The sequence below is a fragment of the Martes martes genome (genome assembly GCF_963455335.1).
Source record: "Martes martes genome assembly, chromosome: 2".
NCBI lineage: Eukaryota > Metazoa > Chordata > Mammalia > Carnivora > Mustelidae > Martes > Martes martes.
The window spans coordinates 8,629,046-8,647,031 of NC_137889.1; the positions used below are offsets into that span (position 1 = coordinate 8,629,046).

The window sequence follows — 17,986 nt, forward strand, 5'->3', positions numbered from 1 at the left end:
CCGGAAAGTATTGGCGCCCCGTGAGCGAGGGGTCAGATTAACCTGGAACAGCAGTCGCTTCCCCTAAAATAGCCGCTGCGCAGCCACTCAGTCCTTCTCTTTATTTCAACCTTCTTTAAATGCTACTTGATTTTGTGTACTTTTCTTTTTGTTTTATTAACATTTACTTTGCTGTCCTTAAAAAACAATCTGTTTCGTGTAGATTGAGAGAAATCCGTTGCTTCCCGTGCTGGTGGTTGGTCTCCACTGCGAAGTGCAGACACTCCCCGGAGACATGGTTCTCCTCCACCTGTGTCGTAAGCATCAGGCTTTTGAGAACAGAGCCCCTCCCCGCGACTGGCCTTGGGATCACGGGAGATGAGAGTGGAATCTGGTGGGGATCGCACTCACGGAGAGGATGTGCGAAGACAAGCCAGGAAGGTCCAAGGGGAGCCTTGAGGTTGCCTTGACTTTGCTGATCAAAAGACGAGAGCGCGCCCATGGAAGAGCCGTGGGCAGTGTTTGACGGGTGACATCCAGGGAGTTCAAGCTGGTGGCGCCTGAGGGATGGCCACCGCCTTCGATGACTCAGAAATGGTGATCCTCCAGCAGGGCAAAATTCATTCATTTAACCTGTATTCGTGGCCTGTTCACGGGACTCTCTATCCCAGTGGGAGGAGGTCTTAGGAAGAAGCTCTGTGCCCTTGGATAATGTATGAGATTATCATATGTATGAGACACATAAAGTCTCTGAGGAGACTTTCGAAAGGGTCTGATGCCTTGTCAGGGTGGAGGGGAAGGTGACTGGAAAAGCATAAAGAAGTCTCTGACTTGGTCATGGGGAGACGGAGGCGGGTGTGGCTCTGGGTGGAGCAGAATGAATGCGGGCGGAGGGTCTGGCCCTCCATGACAGGAAGTTCTGGGTGTGTTCTGAGTGCGATGAGGTGCCTCCAGAGGTTTTGAATGGGAGAGAAGATACTGAAAGATCGCTCTGGGTAGCAGGGGCTGTACTGACTTTGAGTGGGCTGGGAAGCCCCTGGAATGTTGTGAGCAGAGGGGTGGCGTATACCGACTGGTGTTTGATGAGGATGGTGAGGTCGCCATGTGGAAAAGTGGCTGTAAGTGTGACCAGAGTGAAGAGATGGCGTCTGGGTACCTCAGCGGTAGGACCCGTGGTAAGTGACGGCAACTTGCGGTGGGGGGGGGTGGGAGGTAAAACAAAATGGCTGGATTTAGGATTGTTTTAGAAGTTGAGGTAGTAAAGGTTAAGGGCTGAAACGCAATTTAGGGGGCCTTTATGAAGAAAAATTTCAAAGTTTGAATGCTAAGTTCGGTCCTACTATGGCTATTTAGAATAAGAAACAACGAATTGTAATTTATAAACACCACAGACACGAGACAAATAAGGTACTCTTATCAGCTGCAAGCCACAACTGTGTGTAATCACTTAAAAAAAAAAAAAGATTATTTATTTATTTATTAGAGAGAGTGAGAGAGAGAGCATGAGAGGGGAGAAAGAGGGAGAAGCAGACTCCGCATGGAGCTGGGAGCCCGATGCAGGACTCGATCCCAGGACTCCAGGATCATGACCTGAGCTGAAGGCAGTTGCTTAACCAATAGAGCCACCCAGGTGCCCTTTGTGTAATCACTTTTTTCCACATTTTGGCCTCATACTTCTTGCCTTTGCTGGGAGATGCGTGTGTCAAATGGCCTTGCAGCCTGGATCATAAAGGCCCCTGAGCAAAGAATGCGGCAGACCTTTTCAGGTCCTTCTGAAAGTAGAGACACTGGGGCACCTCGACCCTGGCACTGAGCAGGTGCAAGATGGTGCTGGTGGTGCGTGGGCCTTGCCTGACCAGAACCCCAGGACGGACGCCGCAGGACTCGTAGCTGCGGTTACTGCTTGCGTTCTCCATGCTCCCCACTCTGGTCCATGGAGGAGAACACAGCGAGCTTTGGAAGCTTTGGTAGCTTCAGAGCGCATTTGCCTCTGGAGCAGAGTGGACAGGATTCGCTGGTGGCCCGAACGTGGACGTGAGGGTAAGAAGCATTAAGAATCACTCCCCAGTTTTTGGCCCGATCAGTGGAGTTGCACAGGGATGCCATTTACTGAGATGAGACGAGCTAGCAGAGTTGTAAGGTATTATGTGTGTGTGGTGGGGGGTGATCATGAATTTTATTCACACTAGTCTCCTGTGGCTGCCCGTGACAGACGACCACAAGCTTGGTAGCTTAAGGCAGCAGAAAGTTATTCTCGCAGCTCTGGATGCCAGAAGGTCAGCATCCGTTTCATGAAACGATGTTGTCCTGTGGCCAGGGCTGTGGCCAGGGCTGTGCTCCCTCCAGAGGCTTTAGAGGAGAAAATCTGTTGCCTTTTGCAGCCTCTGGTGGTAGATGGGGCTCCTTCCTTTGCGCTTTGCCTCACTCCAGTCTCTGCCTCTGGGGTCACATCACCTCCTCTTGCTTGGGTATCAAGCCTCCCTCTGCCTCTCTTACAAGGACACTGGGGTTTGGATGAAGGGACCGTCCAGATGATCCAGGATAATCTCCCCATGTCAAGATTTTTAATTACATCTGCAAAGGTCCTCTTTCTTTATAAAGTATCGTTTGCAGGTTCCTGGTAGTATGACCCGTTATCTTTGGGAGACCATTACTCAGTCCAGGACAAATGTATGTTAGCTTTGAAATTCCTGTTGTACTTCCAAGTGGGGATTGGAAGGAATTTCTTAGTAGGTCGCTGAGAAGTGGAACGGTAAGAGGAAGAAACGGTTCCACAGCTTCTGCAGGGAACAGTGAACATACGCTTACGGTTAGTGAACTCTGGAGGACAGAAGATGGAAGTGGTGAAAAATTGTAACGTACAAAAAATCTGAAGATTATTTAAACGGTGTATATGTAATTATGAATAAATGCATTTTGCTGCCTTTCACAGTAAGTTGGTAGGAGGGCAGGAGTTAGGCCAAGGACACAGATTCTGTGGGAGGTCAGTGGTTCCATGGAAGCAAATACTGAGTAGCATTAAAAGTCAGTAAAGAGAAAAGAACAGGTACTGCTGCAAGTCGAGGAACTCATGCTCTGAGATGGGAGGTCCCATGGCCTTTACAGGAAGCTTTTCTCAGGGTGGAGGTTTGGAATCCTGAAAGGAATCCATGGCTCTGCCATGTTGCTTACCCACGTGATGGGCTCTAAAAAACTATGTATTTAAGAGCAGGGTCTCAGCAGAGCTTTGAACGGTCTTTTGCATAACAACAGTCAATTAAGAATTATAGGAGCGCAGGGTGCCTGGGTGGCTCAGTGGGTTAAGGGGCTGCCTTCAGCTCAGGCCCTGCTCCCAGGGTCCTGGAATCAGTTCTGGCATCGGGCTCCCTGCCCAGTGGGGCGTCTGCGTCTCCCTCTCGCACTTGCCCTGCTTGGGCGCTCTTGGTGTCGGATAAATAAATAAAATCTTAAAAAAAAAAAATCCCACGTGGGAAATCACGATTTACATTTGAGTCCAAAAATCAGGGTTGGTTTTACTCTTTTCTTATGAATCTATTAGCTATCTAACAGGAAACAGTTTTACCTGAGGGGAAGTAATACGAGGCCGGGAACCTTTTTCTTCATTATTGGTCAGTTAGTTGTGATCTAGTGCTTAGTAGACCGTGTTGAGAAATTCTGGAGAGACATGCCCATGAAGTAACTGAAATTTTTTCTCATTTTACTTTCCATGTTCTAATTTCTGCCTAAGTCTTTTCTCCCCCCCCCCCCCGCCTCCGGCCCCCCCTGCCCATGCCACCCCTCCCCACCTCCTGAATTTGGTTGTATAAAGTTATCTTAGTTTGACTTTGGGAAGAAGACCGCTTACTTAAAACATTATTCGAGAAATGCTTCCTAGCAGTTACTGTCAACTATTTTTAGTGGGTTTAAAAACAACAACAACAACAACAAAAACCCCACAACTCTGATTTAAATAAAAACATTTATTTGTTATTTCTGTCTTTAGTAGCAGTCAGCAGGGCACCAGAGGAAACATTTTATTCCAAGAGAATTAGGGCCTGTACACACTTGGGTATTAGTGGTTATAAGAATTTCTAAAATGCCCAGAATGGATAAGAACGGCAGCAACAGTGTTCGTGATTAACCTCAAGAATCCTTTTGCAGCAAGTTGCCCACGAGAGACACGACAATCAGGTGGCCGTCTAGCAGAGGGGAGCACGTGGCCCGGAAAGGGGAGGAGCGGTGGGCGTGTGTGGTCTGTACGCTAGTAAATAGCCCGTCTTCGAAGACCTGTGCCGCTTGCCTGACTTCAAGGCCTCCGGGTAAGCCTGGATTCTGGTTCTGAGTTCCTCCCGCTTCAAGGAGGGCTAATTATACAAAGGTGTCTATCTTGTTCCACCTTGATATTGCGTAACGAAGTCAAATGCTTGCTTTCTGAAAGATTTAAAGCAATTGCCAGCCTTTGCACGTAAACCACGCTAATATTCTGTTGAGCCCTTTTTTTTCTTTTTCAAACAGGGAGGGGAAACATGCTTGTGCTAAAAGAGTATGTGCCTTTGTATCTCAAAAAACGGAGATGATCACATCTGTTCTCTACTATTTCTAATGAATTATTCAATAAAGCTTTGTTTTATGCAGATTTCAGCAACTTTGGAGTTTGTTATTCAGTCCAAGTGCTTCGTAAACTGAAAGGGAGGATTTCTGTAAGAATATCGTTGCAGGTGGAATAGAAAAATGCTGAATTTTTTCTCTTCTTTATCCTTCCAACCCCTTGTTATTAAAATCTTTACCCAGACAATTGTACTGATTTCATTGAAATCCTTCAAAATAACTCTTTACAGCTCACAATTTCATGTGTTCAGAGGAAGTTAAACCTCAGAGAGAGCCCGTGATTAAGAACCCGCTCATTGATGTGGCTCCTATTGTGTTCTCAGAGCCTTCTTTCTTCCTTCAATTAGCGATGAGAAAGTTCGTTCTTGACTTGCGGACCCCACATCGTGCCTGCTGTCACACGGCGTTTTGTTCTCTGGGCCAGAAAGGCGGGCCTCACCGGGTGCTCACTGCTTTGCTGGAAGGGACAGCGCCTCCTGTGCCGGGATCTTTCAGCAGACGGCCCTCAGAAAACCACAGTCTTAGGGCTCCTCGTTCATTTCAGCGGAAATGCCGCTTTGCATCTCATTAACGATTCTCTTGTTATTTCTCTGGATGCAAAAGACTGTGGTTTATTCCAGTCCCGACTCCAAAATCCGGGGATGCTTTGCTGAAACATTTTTAATTGATGTTAAGTCTTTGTAATTCATCTTCGCTTAATTTTACTAAGCCCTTCCCTTTACTGTGTCATTCACGGAAGCATTCCTGGTAATCCAGAGACAGGTGCCTCCCCGCAGATCTAAAGCCTCATGGCAGACCTGCCTCTTAATTACCACTGCTTTACTATGTTGCCGCATAGGAACGGAATTGGTAGCTCCGTGACCTTTAAATGGTAGACCTAGTAGGAAGCAAATATAAATCTTTCTTAAACCACCTTGGAGCCTCTATGGGTGGTTGAAATGTTGTTCTTTATGTAATACTTCATTTCCTAGCAAGAAGATGGCTAATCCTTAATTGTCCAAAGTAACTTTGTGTTATTCATTCTACGTATTCACTATCATAGGTGAATAAGTTTTAGTCCTGTAAAAAGATGTGTCAGACAGTCAATATATTACAAATATATATGTTTATATGTATTTCATGTAGTCTGTACGTTATAGGAATACTGCAGAATTACCTCTCTCTCCTCCCAGATTTGATAATCAAGAATGAAGAACATTCTATTGCCTTTACCGACTTAGTGAGGTATCCTTGTAACAGCTTTGGAAAACCAAGTAAGGAAGTAAAGATCAACAGGAAAACAGCATTTGGAACTACAACCCTTGTCTTGGCCGATTTCAGCAATAAATCCAGTGCTTTGGAAAGAAAAATGAGCCAAAACCAGACACTAGATGGAGAATTTCAGAACCGTCCGCTGACTCACGTTTGTTTTAATGACCCACTGCACCGTTCCGAGGACAGAGCAAACCACGGATCTCGACCATCTGACAAAGCAAACGTATCGCCTACGCTCTGCCCTCAGTCTGAATTATTTAGTCCAGCATATAAAAAATTGAAAACAACCCACTCCTCATCACCAGATCTCCGAAGTGGTAAGCCTGGATTTCCTGCCAGGTATGATACTTATAACCTTGATCTTGAAGGTATTTGGATTAAGTTTTAAGAGGGCAGGGAAAAAAAAAAAAAAAAAAAAAGAGGGCAGGGAAGTCATCCCCTGCTAAAGCAATTTGCGTTGATTTTGGAAGGTAAATCAAACCTGGAAAGATGATTATGGTAATTTACTTCCCTTGCTGTCTTTAGCTCATAATGTGAAAGAAAGGCAGAGAATGAAAACAGAACCTTCTACATCTATTTGTAAAAAGTTATTTTATCCTCACTGTAGTTGTCTACAGCTCAATACAGAATATTTGGAAAAAAATTGGGAGTATAAAGAAAACTGTTTAAATCCCCCATCATCCCACCTGATATCAATCACCACTGTTAACATTTTTGTTTAATATATTTCCTTCCAAAGAAAGATAGTTCTTCTAAAGGAAAGCTCACTCATGACAGTTTACTAAGTGTCTTCTAAAGAGAGGGGGATCAGAGTTACTTTCAGTAATATTCCTCCTAGAGAAAGTGGCTTACCTCAGTAGCCGACTGGGGTGGTGGTGGTGGTTTCAGCCAATAAGGGCCAAAGTACATGTGTGCTACTTTTGTATCTGAACTTGAAAAGCTGTCATTTTGATTAGTAAATACTAGAGACCAGATACGTTTTGAGACTATGAACTTCACATCTAGGAGAAGCTCCCTCCCGCACCCGATTGCTGTCACCAGAGATACTGCAATGTTAACAAACAGTGTCACCCCCTCTCTCAGGATTCTTGGCAGCGCCTAAAACTGCCTGTCCACACGACCTTGCTTACACTCTTTATCTGGGCTTTCTTCCTCTCACAACCCAGTATAAGGCTTCCCTCAGAGAGAAACATTTCTCCACAATTTTTTTTCCCAGCTGTGTTTTTTGTTTTTTGTTTTTTCCTTCAGGAAGCAAGTGCTGTCCATCCTGCATTTTTACAATGAAGTGAAGGTGGACAGTCTTCTTCCCAGGGGTCTTTCAGTGTCCGTGGAGACCGGCAGAAAAAAGTTGATGTGTGTGGGATTTAAAGTGACTGCGGGGAGAGGGTTGCATTATTAGCTTCTCCCCAGGTGGGCTGTGTCTTTGCTGAGGGAAAGATTCTTCCCTCAGGCAGAAAGACAGGGGACCGGCTTGGGGTACCATCCCAGACTAGCCTCTGGGAACCCTTGGAGCTTATTTTATAATTCTGAGGCAGTGTTTGGTCAATAGATGCTTTTGTCTCAAGTCTTCTATCCCAACTTGAGATTTACCATCGAGTTAGTCTTGATGATTTATCCTTGCCTGGTTTTTTAAAAAAATCTTGTTCATAATCACTTGTAATAACTGCTTTAACTTTTGTCCATGATACTGAGAAATGACAGACATTTGAATTAAGTTGTGGAGGCCAAGTGTGTAACTGACTGGATCAGGACACTCCCTTTACACTTTCATCCATATTAATGTCTAGTGAACCCCGATCAAAGGTCGTGAAAGAGCTAGGGTCTGGAAGGTCTGAGTTGGGAGGCTGTCCTCTAAGAAAATCACTGCTGAAGTCTTTCCTGGGCTGTAGCTTCAGAGGAAAGGAGAGGTGAGCATTTGAAAGTGTTGTGGCCTTCCTTGTACCCTGATGGAACATCTTAGCATATTTTTATTTCCTCAGTGCTTTGTAGAAAATCTCAGACAATTTAACTAATGAATTAGGGATTTAAAAAAACATTAATGTAACCTTAAATTTAAATGATTTCTTCATAAGCCATTAGTAAGAGGGTCGTATGATTAATCACAGCACACAGCATTACTTAGAAACGCCACAGCCTGCGTTGAATAGAAGAACCCCAGGACCGAGACTCTAAAATCAATCAAGATCAACTAGCAGAATAAATGTCAAGTGATGAAATACATTCACCCAGCAGCCCTTCTGCACCCAGCTACTTTACAAGGAATAAATTGCAAATTACTGTCATTTATTTCATTTTTCTCCTTGTCTGGCAGCTACAGTGTTCATCTTGCAGACAAGATGCAGAGCAGAAGCTCACAACATAATACGATTAAAGCAGGTGGTCCACTCAAAGAATTTATAGCCAGTTTATTTTTTTTCTTTAATAATTATATGGTAATTAATTCGCCTTTTGTTCTCCTAATGACTAAGCTCATCACCACATGATACGTGCTATGTTGATGAGGCATATTTCCAGATCGGTCTTTGGATATACTTGAATTTTATCCAGCCACTGGATTATAAATTGGGTGGTCAAACTGGTTTTTAAGCACTTCAGAATAACTGCCAGAAACGGCTTTAAGTCTTTGATCCAGTTACTATAAATGCAGAGCGAAACACTGTGGTACGTAGTCAAAGAACACGTGTTTTCGTGTTTTCGGTTAAGGTTTTTTGTGAGCTGAGCAGAGGTTCACTTGGAGGAGAAATAAAGATGGCAGCAGCACTCACAGTTTCTCCTGTCTCCCAGTGAGCGTCCGCAGAGCTCCACCTCTCACACCCGGGAAGCATGGACCCCTTAGACGCGCTTCCTGTCCCCTTTGCAGGTTCCAGTCCCCAGGGATTTTAGAAACACGGGGACCCCCCTACGATGAGTCACTGAACCTCTGTTTTATTTCATGAAATGCCATTGAGCTCCAAAATCTACCTTCAACAACGCTGATTAGTTCAAAACAGTTTAGGCAGTGTTTTCATTATAATGAATCACCCTATCTGTAAGATAAGTTAGACCTTGATAAATCGAGCATTGAAAACTACCCACTTTAAAATTACAGACTTGTGCACGGTCATGTCCTCGTTCTCCATAATAGTCTTTATCTGCTCTCTGTTCAGTGTTACTTATTTATTAATTAACAAGTATTAATTAACAAGTATTTATTGAGAACCTATTACACATCAAGCGTTGCTCACTTCTAATGACTTTCACTTTACCATGACAGGGCCAAACCCGGCCCACCGCCTGTTTTGATCAATAAAGTTTTATTGGAACACCTTCCATTCCCATTGGCTGACATATTTTCTATGGCTGCTTTTTATGCAACAGCAGCAGAGTTGAGTAGTTGCAACAGAGACTGTTAGGACCCACAGCCGAAAATATGTGCCATCTGAAAAGATTTGTCTACCCTGGATCCATTATATAAACAGGCCACTTATAATCCACTATGAATATTCAAAGTGATGGTTCTAGTTATCAAAGCAAGTTAAACTATTTTGTATGCTAAGTTTACATAAGAAAATGGTCTGCTACATTTTAGAAAGTTTTTAAATAATGATGGAAACAAAGAAGAACCAAGATGTCCTCAATTAATCAGAACATTTAATTATCCTGGATAATGTTTTCTATCATAAAATTAAGATTAGTTGTACATATTTAGAGTTGATGTGATCACAGGTGGCATCAGTATCTTGGTTACATTAACTCAGTGCCTCACAAGTTAATGTGCATAAGAATCATCAGGGAATCTTGTTAACATCCGGATTCCAACTCTGTGGGCGATCCCGAGCGGGGTGGGCAAGGCTGTCCCAGGTAATGCTGAGGCTTCTGGTCCGCGGTCCCCCCCTCCAGCTACTAGGGATAAGATAGCATGTGGATTGTTTTGTCTTTAACTTATACCAAGGAGGAAATGGAGTGAAAGCCAGAAAACGAGGAACCCAAGGGGGTCCCTGGGGCCTTTCTCGCCGACCTTAACCCTACCTTCCACCTTGCCTCTCCCTGTAAAGCTCTACTAGTAAGAGAAATAAATGTAAACCTCTCCCGGGTATGTGGAGCTCTGGAGATGTCTAGGTTGAAGCAAATGGGATAGAAAATATTCAACTAATTGTTATCTAAGGTAGCCACCTTCAAAATAATGTAGAAAACTGTGTTGGCCTGTGTGCATGTTTTCTGTAAGAAAGCATCATTTCACTCCTTTCTATTAATGTTCTTTACCTTTTTTCATTCTCTCTTAACAGTTTTTTTAAAAGCACATTTATGATTCCCTTTGGTTTTGACATGTCTTGGCTTATCTACAACCACCTACAGATGTAGCTTCCCTGGAAGTTAAAGTTTTAATATCCCCTCTCTTGGAAGGGGCATTGGTAAAATGGAGGGAGCATGGAGAAAGAAAGGCCTGTTGTCTTCAGGCTTTGCTATTTTGGGATGGTATTACCTCTGATTCTAAAACACTGGCTAGTGTCCCCCACCCTGAAGAAGGTAGCCATGAAGAAGTTGCTGGCAAAATATTTAACTGTAATGATTTCCTTAGCAACGCCTGCTGCATGACCAGCTTCAGAAACTACCCTGAGAATACCTGAGTTAATTTAAAGCAACGTATTTAAGCATCTGTTTTATAAATGATTTCTTTTTTTTAAAGATTTCATTTATTTGTCAGAGAGAGCGATCCAGCACAAGCACGGGAGCGGCAGGCAGAGGGAGAGGGAGAAGCAGGCTCCCCGATGAGCAGGGAGTCTGATGCGGGACTTGATCCTGGGACCCTGGGATCATGACCAGAGCCGAAGTCAGTTGGTTAACCGACTGAGCCACCCAGGCGTCCTTTATAAGTGATTTTAAAACAATTTCACCACAAATAAAAGACCTCATATGTCAGTTATATCTCAGTAAAACTGGAAAGAAAAAAAAAAATAACCTCACGCTCTGAACATTTCAATTGAATGTGATACCTTGAAGCATCATTACAGGAACAAACATGAAGAATGTAGTTGAGGAAGAAAGAAAAAGGGGAAGTATTTATGATTTTTAAGTATTTTTTAAAAATTATTTAAGAGGGATATTTTATCCTGCCCTAGAAATTATTTAATAATATTTTAACCAAAACAAATGAGAGAGGATGAATTTTTTATCATTAAAAAGTTTTAAAATAGCCATATTAAGGGGAAGGACTTCTGGTTTTAATTAATGTAAGCTCTTCTCTTCAACTGGTTTATTAAAAAGACTAATTCTTACAAAGGTATTATTAAAAATATGCAAAATATTTAAAAAAAAAAAAAGCTTAAAATAACCATGAAGCTCCTTTTCCAAGAGAAAATTCCGCTTCTCCAGCTCTCAGTAGAGGTCGGGCTTCTGACCTTGGTCCACGGTATGTGGGACTAACCTGCAGATACTCTTGATCCTAATTGTGGGGGAAAACAAAGCTTCCCTAGTAGCTTTACAGAACACACATTTCTCCTCTGCTAGGCAGCCCGTGCCTTGCTGAAATACGACTGCAACTATTATAGTAGCCTTGATCAAAGAAAAGCGTAGAAAATCGTCTTTAAAGTGGACAACAGAAAGGGTGACCTCTTTGGCTCTTGCCCGAGCCATCGATGAGAGTTTGCTACAGGTGAGAAAATAATTAGAGAAGACTGACACTCTAGTTACTTGGGGGTGGGGAGCGGCGGACTTGAGAATATTTTAGAGGAAATCAAAGGGGCCACACTCTAATCCTGAATGAGGGAAGAACTAGGTATCACAAATGAAGCGCAAGTAAGGTGGGTGTACCTTGTTGACACTTAAGCTGTTTTTGTTCTTTAGAAATTCTAATTGCGTGCGGTGGGTACACAGGTAGCTTTGGAAGTAAATTGGGATTACCTGGGAAAACAAAGAATTAAAAAGATGTCCCAGCGTGTGTAATGACCTCCAGTGGACCATGGTCCACTTTTTGGTCCCGTGTCTTGGTACCAACAGAATCCTGACGCAGGGGGGAGGTGGTGGGAACGGTCCCTTTAGCGCTGTTAACACTGTAGTAACTTTGTAACCTGTCATTTCAGTGAACTTGGAATTAATCTGACAGATGGTACTTGCGCATTACATGCTGATCGTCCTCGCTGCAGTAAACACAACCGCCTCTGCGTTCTCCGAGTCGTGCGGAAGGATGGCGAAAACAAGGGCAGGCAGTTTTATGCTTGTCCTCTACCTAGAGAAGCGCAGTGTGGATTTTTCCAAGTACGCGTAAGATTTTTTTAAGCTCACTCTAGTGTAATTGAATACTTCGGTTATTAAAGTGTAATGAATAGCGGGGCCCCTGGGTGGCTCAGTCAGTTAAGTGTCTGACTCTTGGTTTCAGCTCAGGTCATGATCTCAGAGTTGCGAGATCGAGCCCCACGTCTGGACTTAAGATTCTCTTCCTCCCTCTGCTCCTCCTCCCAGCTTCTCCAAAAAAAAAAAAAAAGTAACGAATAGCAATCTTTTTCCCAGATTCATCTTTAAATTTTATTTCCTTTTTCACCTTTGAATTTCAAATAGCCATACTGACACTTCAGTTGGAAGCCTGAATGTTGAAGAACTTAAAATTCAAAGAGCTTCATCAAAAAAGAAAAGAAAAAAAGAAAAGAAAACATCATCAAATAATAGCCATTAGATGATTCTAGTATGTCACATACGTAGCCACAAGTGTAGATGTGTTGCCCTTGGTTTATAAAGATAGAAGGGTTTGAGTGATTTACCCAGGTGGCAAATAATCGAGATACAAACATGCTCTTCCTAACTTCTGCTATAAAACCCTGGGTTTGTGCACTGGATAGAAGTACACAGGAAAAATAGTTAACATTCCGTAGGTTTACAGTGACCTTAGTTAAGTCCCATTACACAAGCTTGCACAGTAAGTAGAGCGCAGTTCCTCCCCCCACCCCCGCTTGTGGATCTGAGTGTGTCCCTGGAAATGCAGATGGGAGAGGACACTAAAATCTGGGGTCCTTCTCCTTCTTCAGGCTCATCTTCTGTGTTTTTCAGGGTGTGAGCCTCTCATATGCTGAGTGTGACTCTAATGTTGAAAGATAGGTATTTTTCTAGTTGTTGCATCTGGTGCGTAACTGAAAAAAAAATACTACTCTGTTTCAGTGCTGGAGTAAAAATTTTGGAGGTTGGGCTCATTGAGAGAGAAAATCTCTGTCTTCAGTGTGGTACCTTACTAAGGAATTTTCCAGGTTTTAATCCCTGCACAAGATGTAACTCTGCCCTCCTGAACTGACACATAGCCTCTTCAAGGAGATTTTGTGGATGTAATGAAAAAAATATTAGGTAACAAGTTAATAATATCACAGCTGGCCCCCAAGCTCCCCTGAGGCCAAAATTTATAAGACTAATTCAAGGGAATCTGACTAAATTCATCCACATAATTCCGTATTGGATTCTTTCTTTTCCTAAGAGATGAAGGAAATTTAGTGTCAAATGTGTAACAAATCTTTGATCTTCATTGTTTGAACTGAAACAGACTGATAACAGAAATATGATGGCTTGACGGCAGGATTCTGATCGTTTTCAAATATTTTCCATAAAGAGGAAGGAACTCCTATAAGCACGCCTTCAGACAAAGAGAAACTCAGTCATGGCAGTTTTCTGCATAATTCAAGCAAATCTGTAGGAGATACGTCTTACGGTCTATAAGCTTTTTTTAAGGGCTGGAACTAATGACCTGTGTCAATTTCACAATGCCTGATTGATACATAGTAGCGGGGAACGTGGGGTGCACTCATGACGTGCACCCAGACTTAGTCTGTACATGTTTCTAACCTGCTCCTAAACTTTACAATCCTTCTGTTTTCACCCTGCAGTGGGCAGATTTGTCCTTCCCATTCTGCAGCCATGGCAAACGCTCCATCATGAGAACGGTGCTAAAGATGGGACCTAATAACGGAAAGAATTTTTTTGTGTGTCCTCTTGGAAAGGCAAAACAGTGCAATTTTTTCCAGTGGGCAGAAAATGGGCCGGGCATAAAAATTATTCCAGGGTGCTAATATTTTCTCCTTCTGTAGAATATCTGGCATTTAATTTCTTCAAACCATATGTAATGTTTAGTCCCCTTTTGTTTAATAGGACGGTTGTAGAATATCTGTGGCTTGTTTTATAGTTGTTGCAATATTTGAGAGATGTTCATTTTTTTTTTTAAATGGGTGCCATCTTTCCTTTCTATGGATGATTCTTTTACCTGGATGAAGACTGTGGGTGTTTCATCAGAAGTACTACATATTCTATTTATCATGTATATATAATGCAAGTAATGACAATAAAGTCTTTTTAGTGTGCTGTTGGTCTCTTGTAACTTCTTTGGGGAAGGAGTGACTTTTTTTTTTTTTCTTTTTTGAGGAAAAGATTATTAGTCCAGTGAAAAGCTCAGTCTCCTATCTGTAATGAGTAATGTTCTGGGTTATCGCCGCTCTTCACAGCATATGATTAAAGTACTTCTTGTTGTCTTAAATGAAATTTAAGGAAAAGAACATTTGCTGGTTTTTATTCTATTCAGCAGACATCGGGTTCCCTGTTAGATGCTAGAGATAAGCCAAACACTTAGATAACTTCAAGTGTATTTTCCTAGAAACCTGTGGGGATTCAGAATATAAAGGTAACATTTAGGAACAGAAGACGTTGTCTGTAGATCTTTGCTAGAAGAGTTGATTTCAGTTTTTCTGATCTCGATTTTAATATCTGAAATTAATTATTTAAAAACAAGTCCATTTAAAAAGCTTAATATGCTATTATTTTTTCTCATTTTATCTTCCTTCTGGTTTTTTTTTAAATCGCCCCCCCAACTCCCGCCAAATTTAGTGCAGGTAACTGTATAATTATTTACCAAGAGAAGAGGAAAGCTTCAGTCTTACATTACTTCTGCATGTTTGTGGAAAATTCCACTCAGAGCTGGTTTGGTCTATTAAAAAGATGTTTTAGAAAAGAAAAGGACCGCAGAGAAATGGCTTGACCCCTTTCCCATTCTGTCACTACAATGTCCACTCACAGCTCTCGGAGTCACCAGCATATGAAATTCTCCGCAAGGCCAGAGCATATGCTATGGTCTTATCTGCATGTGAACTCTACGTTGAAGAGACAGACTTGGAACCAATCCAAGATCAGTGATCCCAGCCCAAAGAGCTCAACAGGACAATGACGACAAGGCAGACCCGGACTGGGCTGGACCGCGGGTGAGCTTCACTGACCTGGTGTGAAGTGCCCAGGTGTGCATTCAGAACAAAACTGCAGACTTCTTGTGCCCCAGGGAGGGAAAAGCCCATCTCTAATGAGGCTTCCGTAAATGAGCAAAGTAATGCCAAGGAAATAGAGGCAAAGGAAATGCAACCAATTTCAGCATTGTATGTGTAGATACTTACCTGGTAAGAAACACGCAGGATTTGTACGAAGGAAATTTTCCTGAGGAGCATCAAAGAACCGGATGGACAGGCCAGACAGGATCTTGTTTAGGAAGAATGGGTGTTTGGAAAATGACATTCATTCAGACCTACTTTGGAGTTTCAACTGCATCTCCCTTCAAAACCCCAAGGAGGTTTCTGTTTCCATGGTGGGGCAAGCTCTCACTGGACCCAGCTCTAGTTTCTGGGCCACTGGATAACTAGGTTCTGCACACACTCAACAACCATCCTGGGGAGTGAACCCCAGCTGGCAGATTCTGGAGAGGTGGAAGGTTTGGGAGGCGAGACCAGCTGGAGGTAACTTGCCATGCACTACAGCTTTCATCCTGAGGGCAGAACAAAGCCAGTACCAAGCGGAGCTGGCCAAAGTCTGCCAGAAAGGGGGCCCGAAGAGGCCACTGGAAAGGGGGAAATAGGAGAGAGATCCTAGAGGAGGAGCCCCAAGTTCTGTGCTTAAACTGCCCTTGTCCTCGCCTGACCCCTGAGTCACCCCAGCCACGTGCAGGGACCGACTGCACACAGAGCAGCTAAGGACAAAAGAACCCAACTTGCCTGTCAGAATTTGCAGTTTGAATCCAACCCAGTTAATTGCCAGTGGAGACAAAAACAGAAACACTCTCTAGAGGAATGTCCCCCATGCCGACCCACCTCCATGTGATAGTCAGGATGCCGTCCAGATTACGCAACATAAGAGGAACCAGGATAATGTGACCCAGTTTCAGGGAAAAGACAAACAACGGAGACCGACTCCAAGATCACCGAGACATGGGAATTAGCACACAAGGGCTTTAAAGCAGCTGTTTGAACGATGCCCATTGACGTCCATGCCAAAGGAAGGTGATGCCAGCCCGAAATGCAAATCGTTAAGAAGCAATATGGAAAACCTGAAAAGGCAAATATCTGAATAAATATGAAATATTTCCTATTTTCTCTTAGTTTCTTTACAACACATGGGACTGTTGGAAGCAAGATGATATAACATGTGATGAGGCACACGATACATGCAGGCGTGCTGTGATGACTGTAGCATAAGGGTGGAGAGGTCGAAGGAGAAGATTCCAGGTTTCTACATCTTACGCGGAGCTGTACCCTTTTATCTCAGTTGACGGAGGTTAAGTACGTAGACGTAATACCTACTCCTTTCAACCACCCTTTCTTCCAACATTTCCTCAGTCCCACACACTGCCCCCATCCTTCTGAGATCCCAAGGACACAAATGTTGGGTCCTCCCAATTGCCGTGGTCCCTGAGTCTGCCATCGCCACCAGTAAGACCCCCAGCAAGCTTGTTCATGTCGGCAACTCTGCTTCTCTGTCCTGTAATTTCCGGCCTGGTTCTTTTGTTTGTTTGTTTGTTTGTTTTAAAGATTATTCATCCATCCGACAGACAGAGGTCACAAGTAGGCAGAGAGACAGGCACAGAGAGAGAGGAGTGAGGAAGCAGGCTCCCCGCCGAGCAGAGAGCCCGATGTGGGACCCGATCCCAGGACCCCGAGACCATGACCTGAGCCGAAGGCAGAGGCTTAACCCGCTGAGCCACCCAGGTGCCCCCCGGCCTGGTTCTTTTGCATAATATCTGTTTGCTGAGATCTTCCATTTTTTTAAGTTGGTTTCAAGAGAACTTCGAGTTGATCTTGGAAGCACTTGGAAAATCCTGGTCAGATAATCCAAACATCTGTTCCACCTTGTTAATCACCACCGGTGCAGCGTCTTTTCTTCTTTCCATCGTGGCTTTCCTGGTTTGGGGCACGACGGGTGATCTTTTGTTCTATCCTGGATATTTCGTTATGAGGTTAGGGAACGCTCCAGCCTATTTAGGTCTTCTGCTTTAGCACGGTGGTGTTCCGCTTAGATCGATGTGCAGGTTGTGACGTACACTGTGGGCTTTGGGCCCGGGGACAGTGGCGGTCGCAGCGCCCTGGGCACGTGGTCCTTGCCTTCCCTTTGCTCTTGCTGAGGTTCCTGCTCGGTGCTTCTGTGTTGTCTTCGGCAAAGAGGCGACTCGCCGGGCTGCCGGGGGCTTCTAGGCCACCTTCTGCAGGGGGAGGGGAGCGAGGGCAGAAGGCATCACCTCTCTGTCTCCTGCTGCTTCCAGCCGGAGGGAAGCAGGTATGGATCTTGTCCCACTTGGACAACACGGACGCCTGCAGCCATGGGACCAGGACCGGGCCTCAGCCTCTCGGAGGCTGCTGTTCAACGCTGCGCTGCGTTTCTGGGACTCGCTATGTGGTCCGCTGCTGTTCAGCTCTTTGGAATTAATCTGCCTGTTTCTTGGTATTTCAGACCCGTATCACATGAGTATGAAGGATTTCAGGGATGGGGGTGGACGGAGAATGAGGTAGGAGGTACAGTGAGAGAGATGGTGTAAAGAGCCCCTGTTTCCTGGGCCTTTCTTTTGGGACAACAGCTCTCATTTCCCTGGAGCATTTTATTGAATGCTCTTGACCACCCAGGAAATAGGCTTTATTATTATTGTTGTTACTTCTCACTTTCAGTTTAGGAAACCTGGTTCCTGTGGGTGAAGTGGGAGAGGTGTCCATGTCGCACGGGCTGTGGCTGGAGTGAGGTCTGCACCGTGTGAAAGTCCACACTGAAGAAGCTGTTCTCCTTTCTGTGTACTAAAGTGCTGGTTTCAGAATAGCACAAATACCTAACAGGCAAAAGAAAATAATCGTGGCGCGATAAGATTACACTCCTTTTTTCCTTAAAATTTATCATGTTAAAATGGGCAATGTTAAAA

The 17,986-nt window shown here is 43.9% G+C and overlaps 1 protein-coding gene across 2 annotated transcripts in view; it reads left to right on the plus strand.

Moving 5' to 3' along the window:
• Positions 1 to 14,133, plus strand: part of NEIL3 (nei like DNA glycosylase 3) — a 46,461-nt gene extending 32,328 nt beyond the window's left edge. For both annotated transcript variants that reach the window (XM_080795492.1, XM_080795491.1), the window contains 4 exons: positions 4,120 to 4,277; positions 5,739 to 6,159; positions 11,880 to 12,054; positions 13,662 to 14,133. In XM_080795492.1, coding sequence (XP_080651618.1) covers positions 4,120 to 4,277; positions 5,739 to 6,159; positions 11,880 to 12,054; positions 13,662 to 13,844 — 937 coding nt within the window. In that variant the 3' untranslated portion in view covers positions 13,845 to 14,133. The remainder of the gene's footprint in view (positions 1 to 4,119; positions 4,278 to 5,738; positions 6,160 to 11,879; positions 12,055 to 13,661) is intronic.
• Positions 14,134 to 17,986: the final 3,853 nt, after the last annotated feature.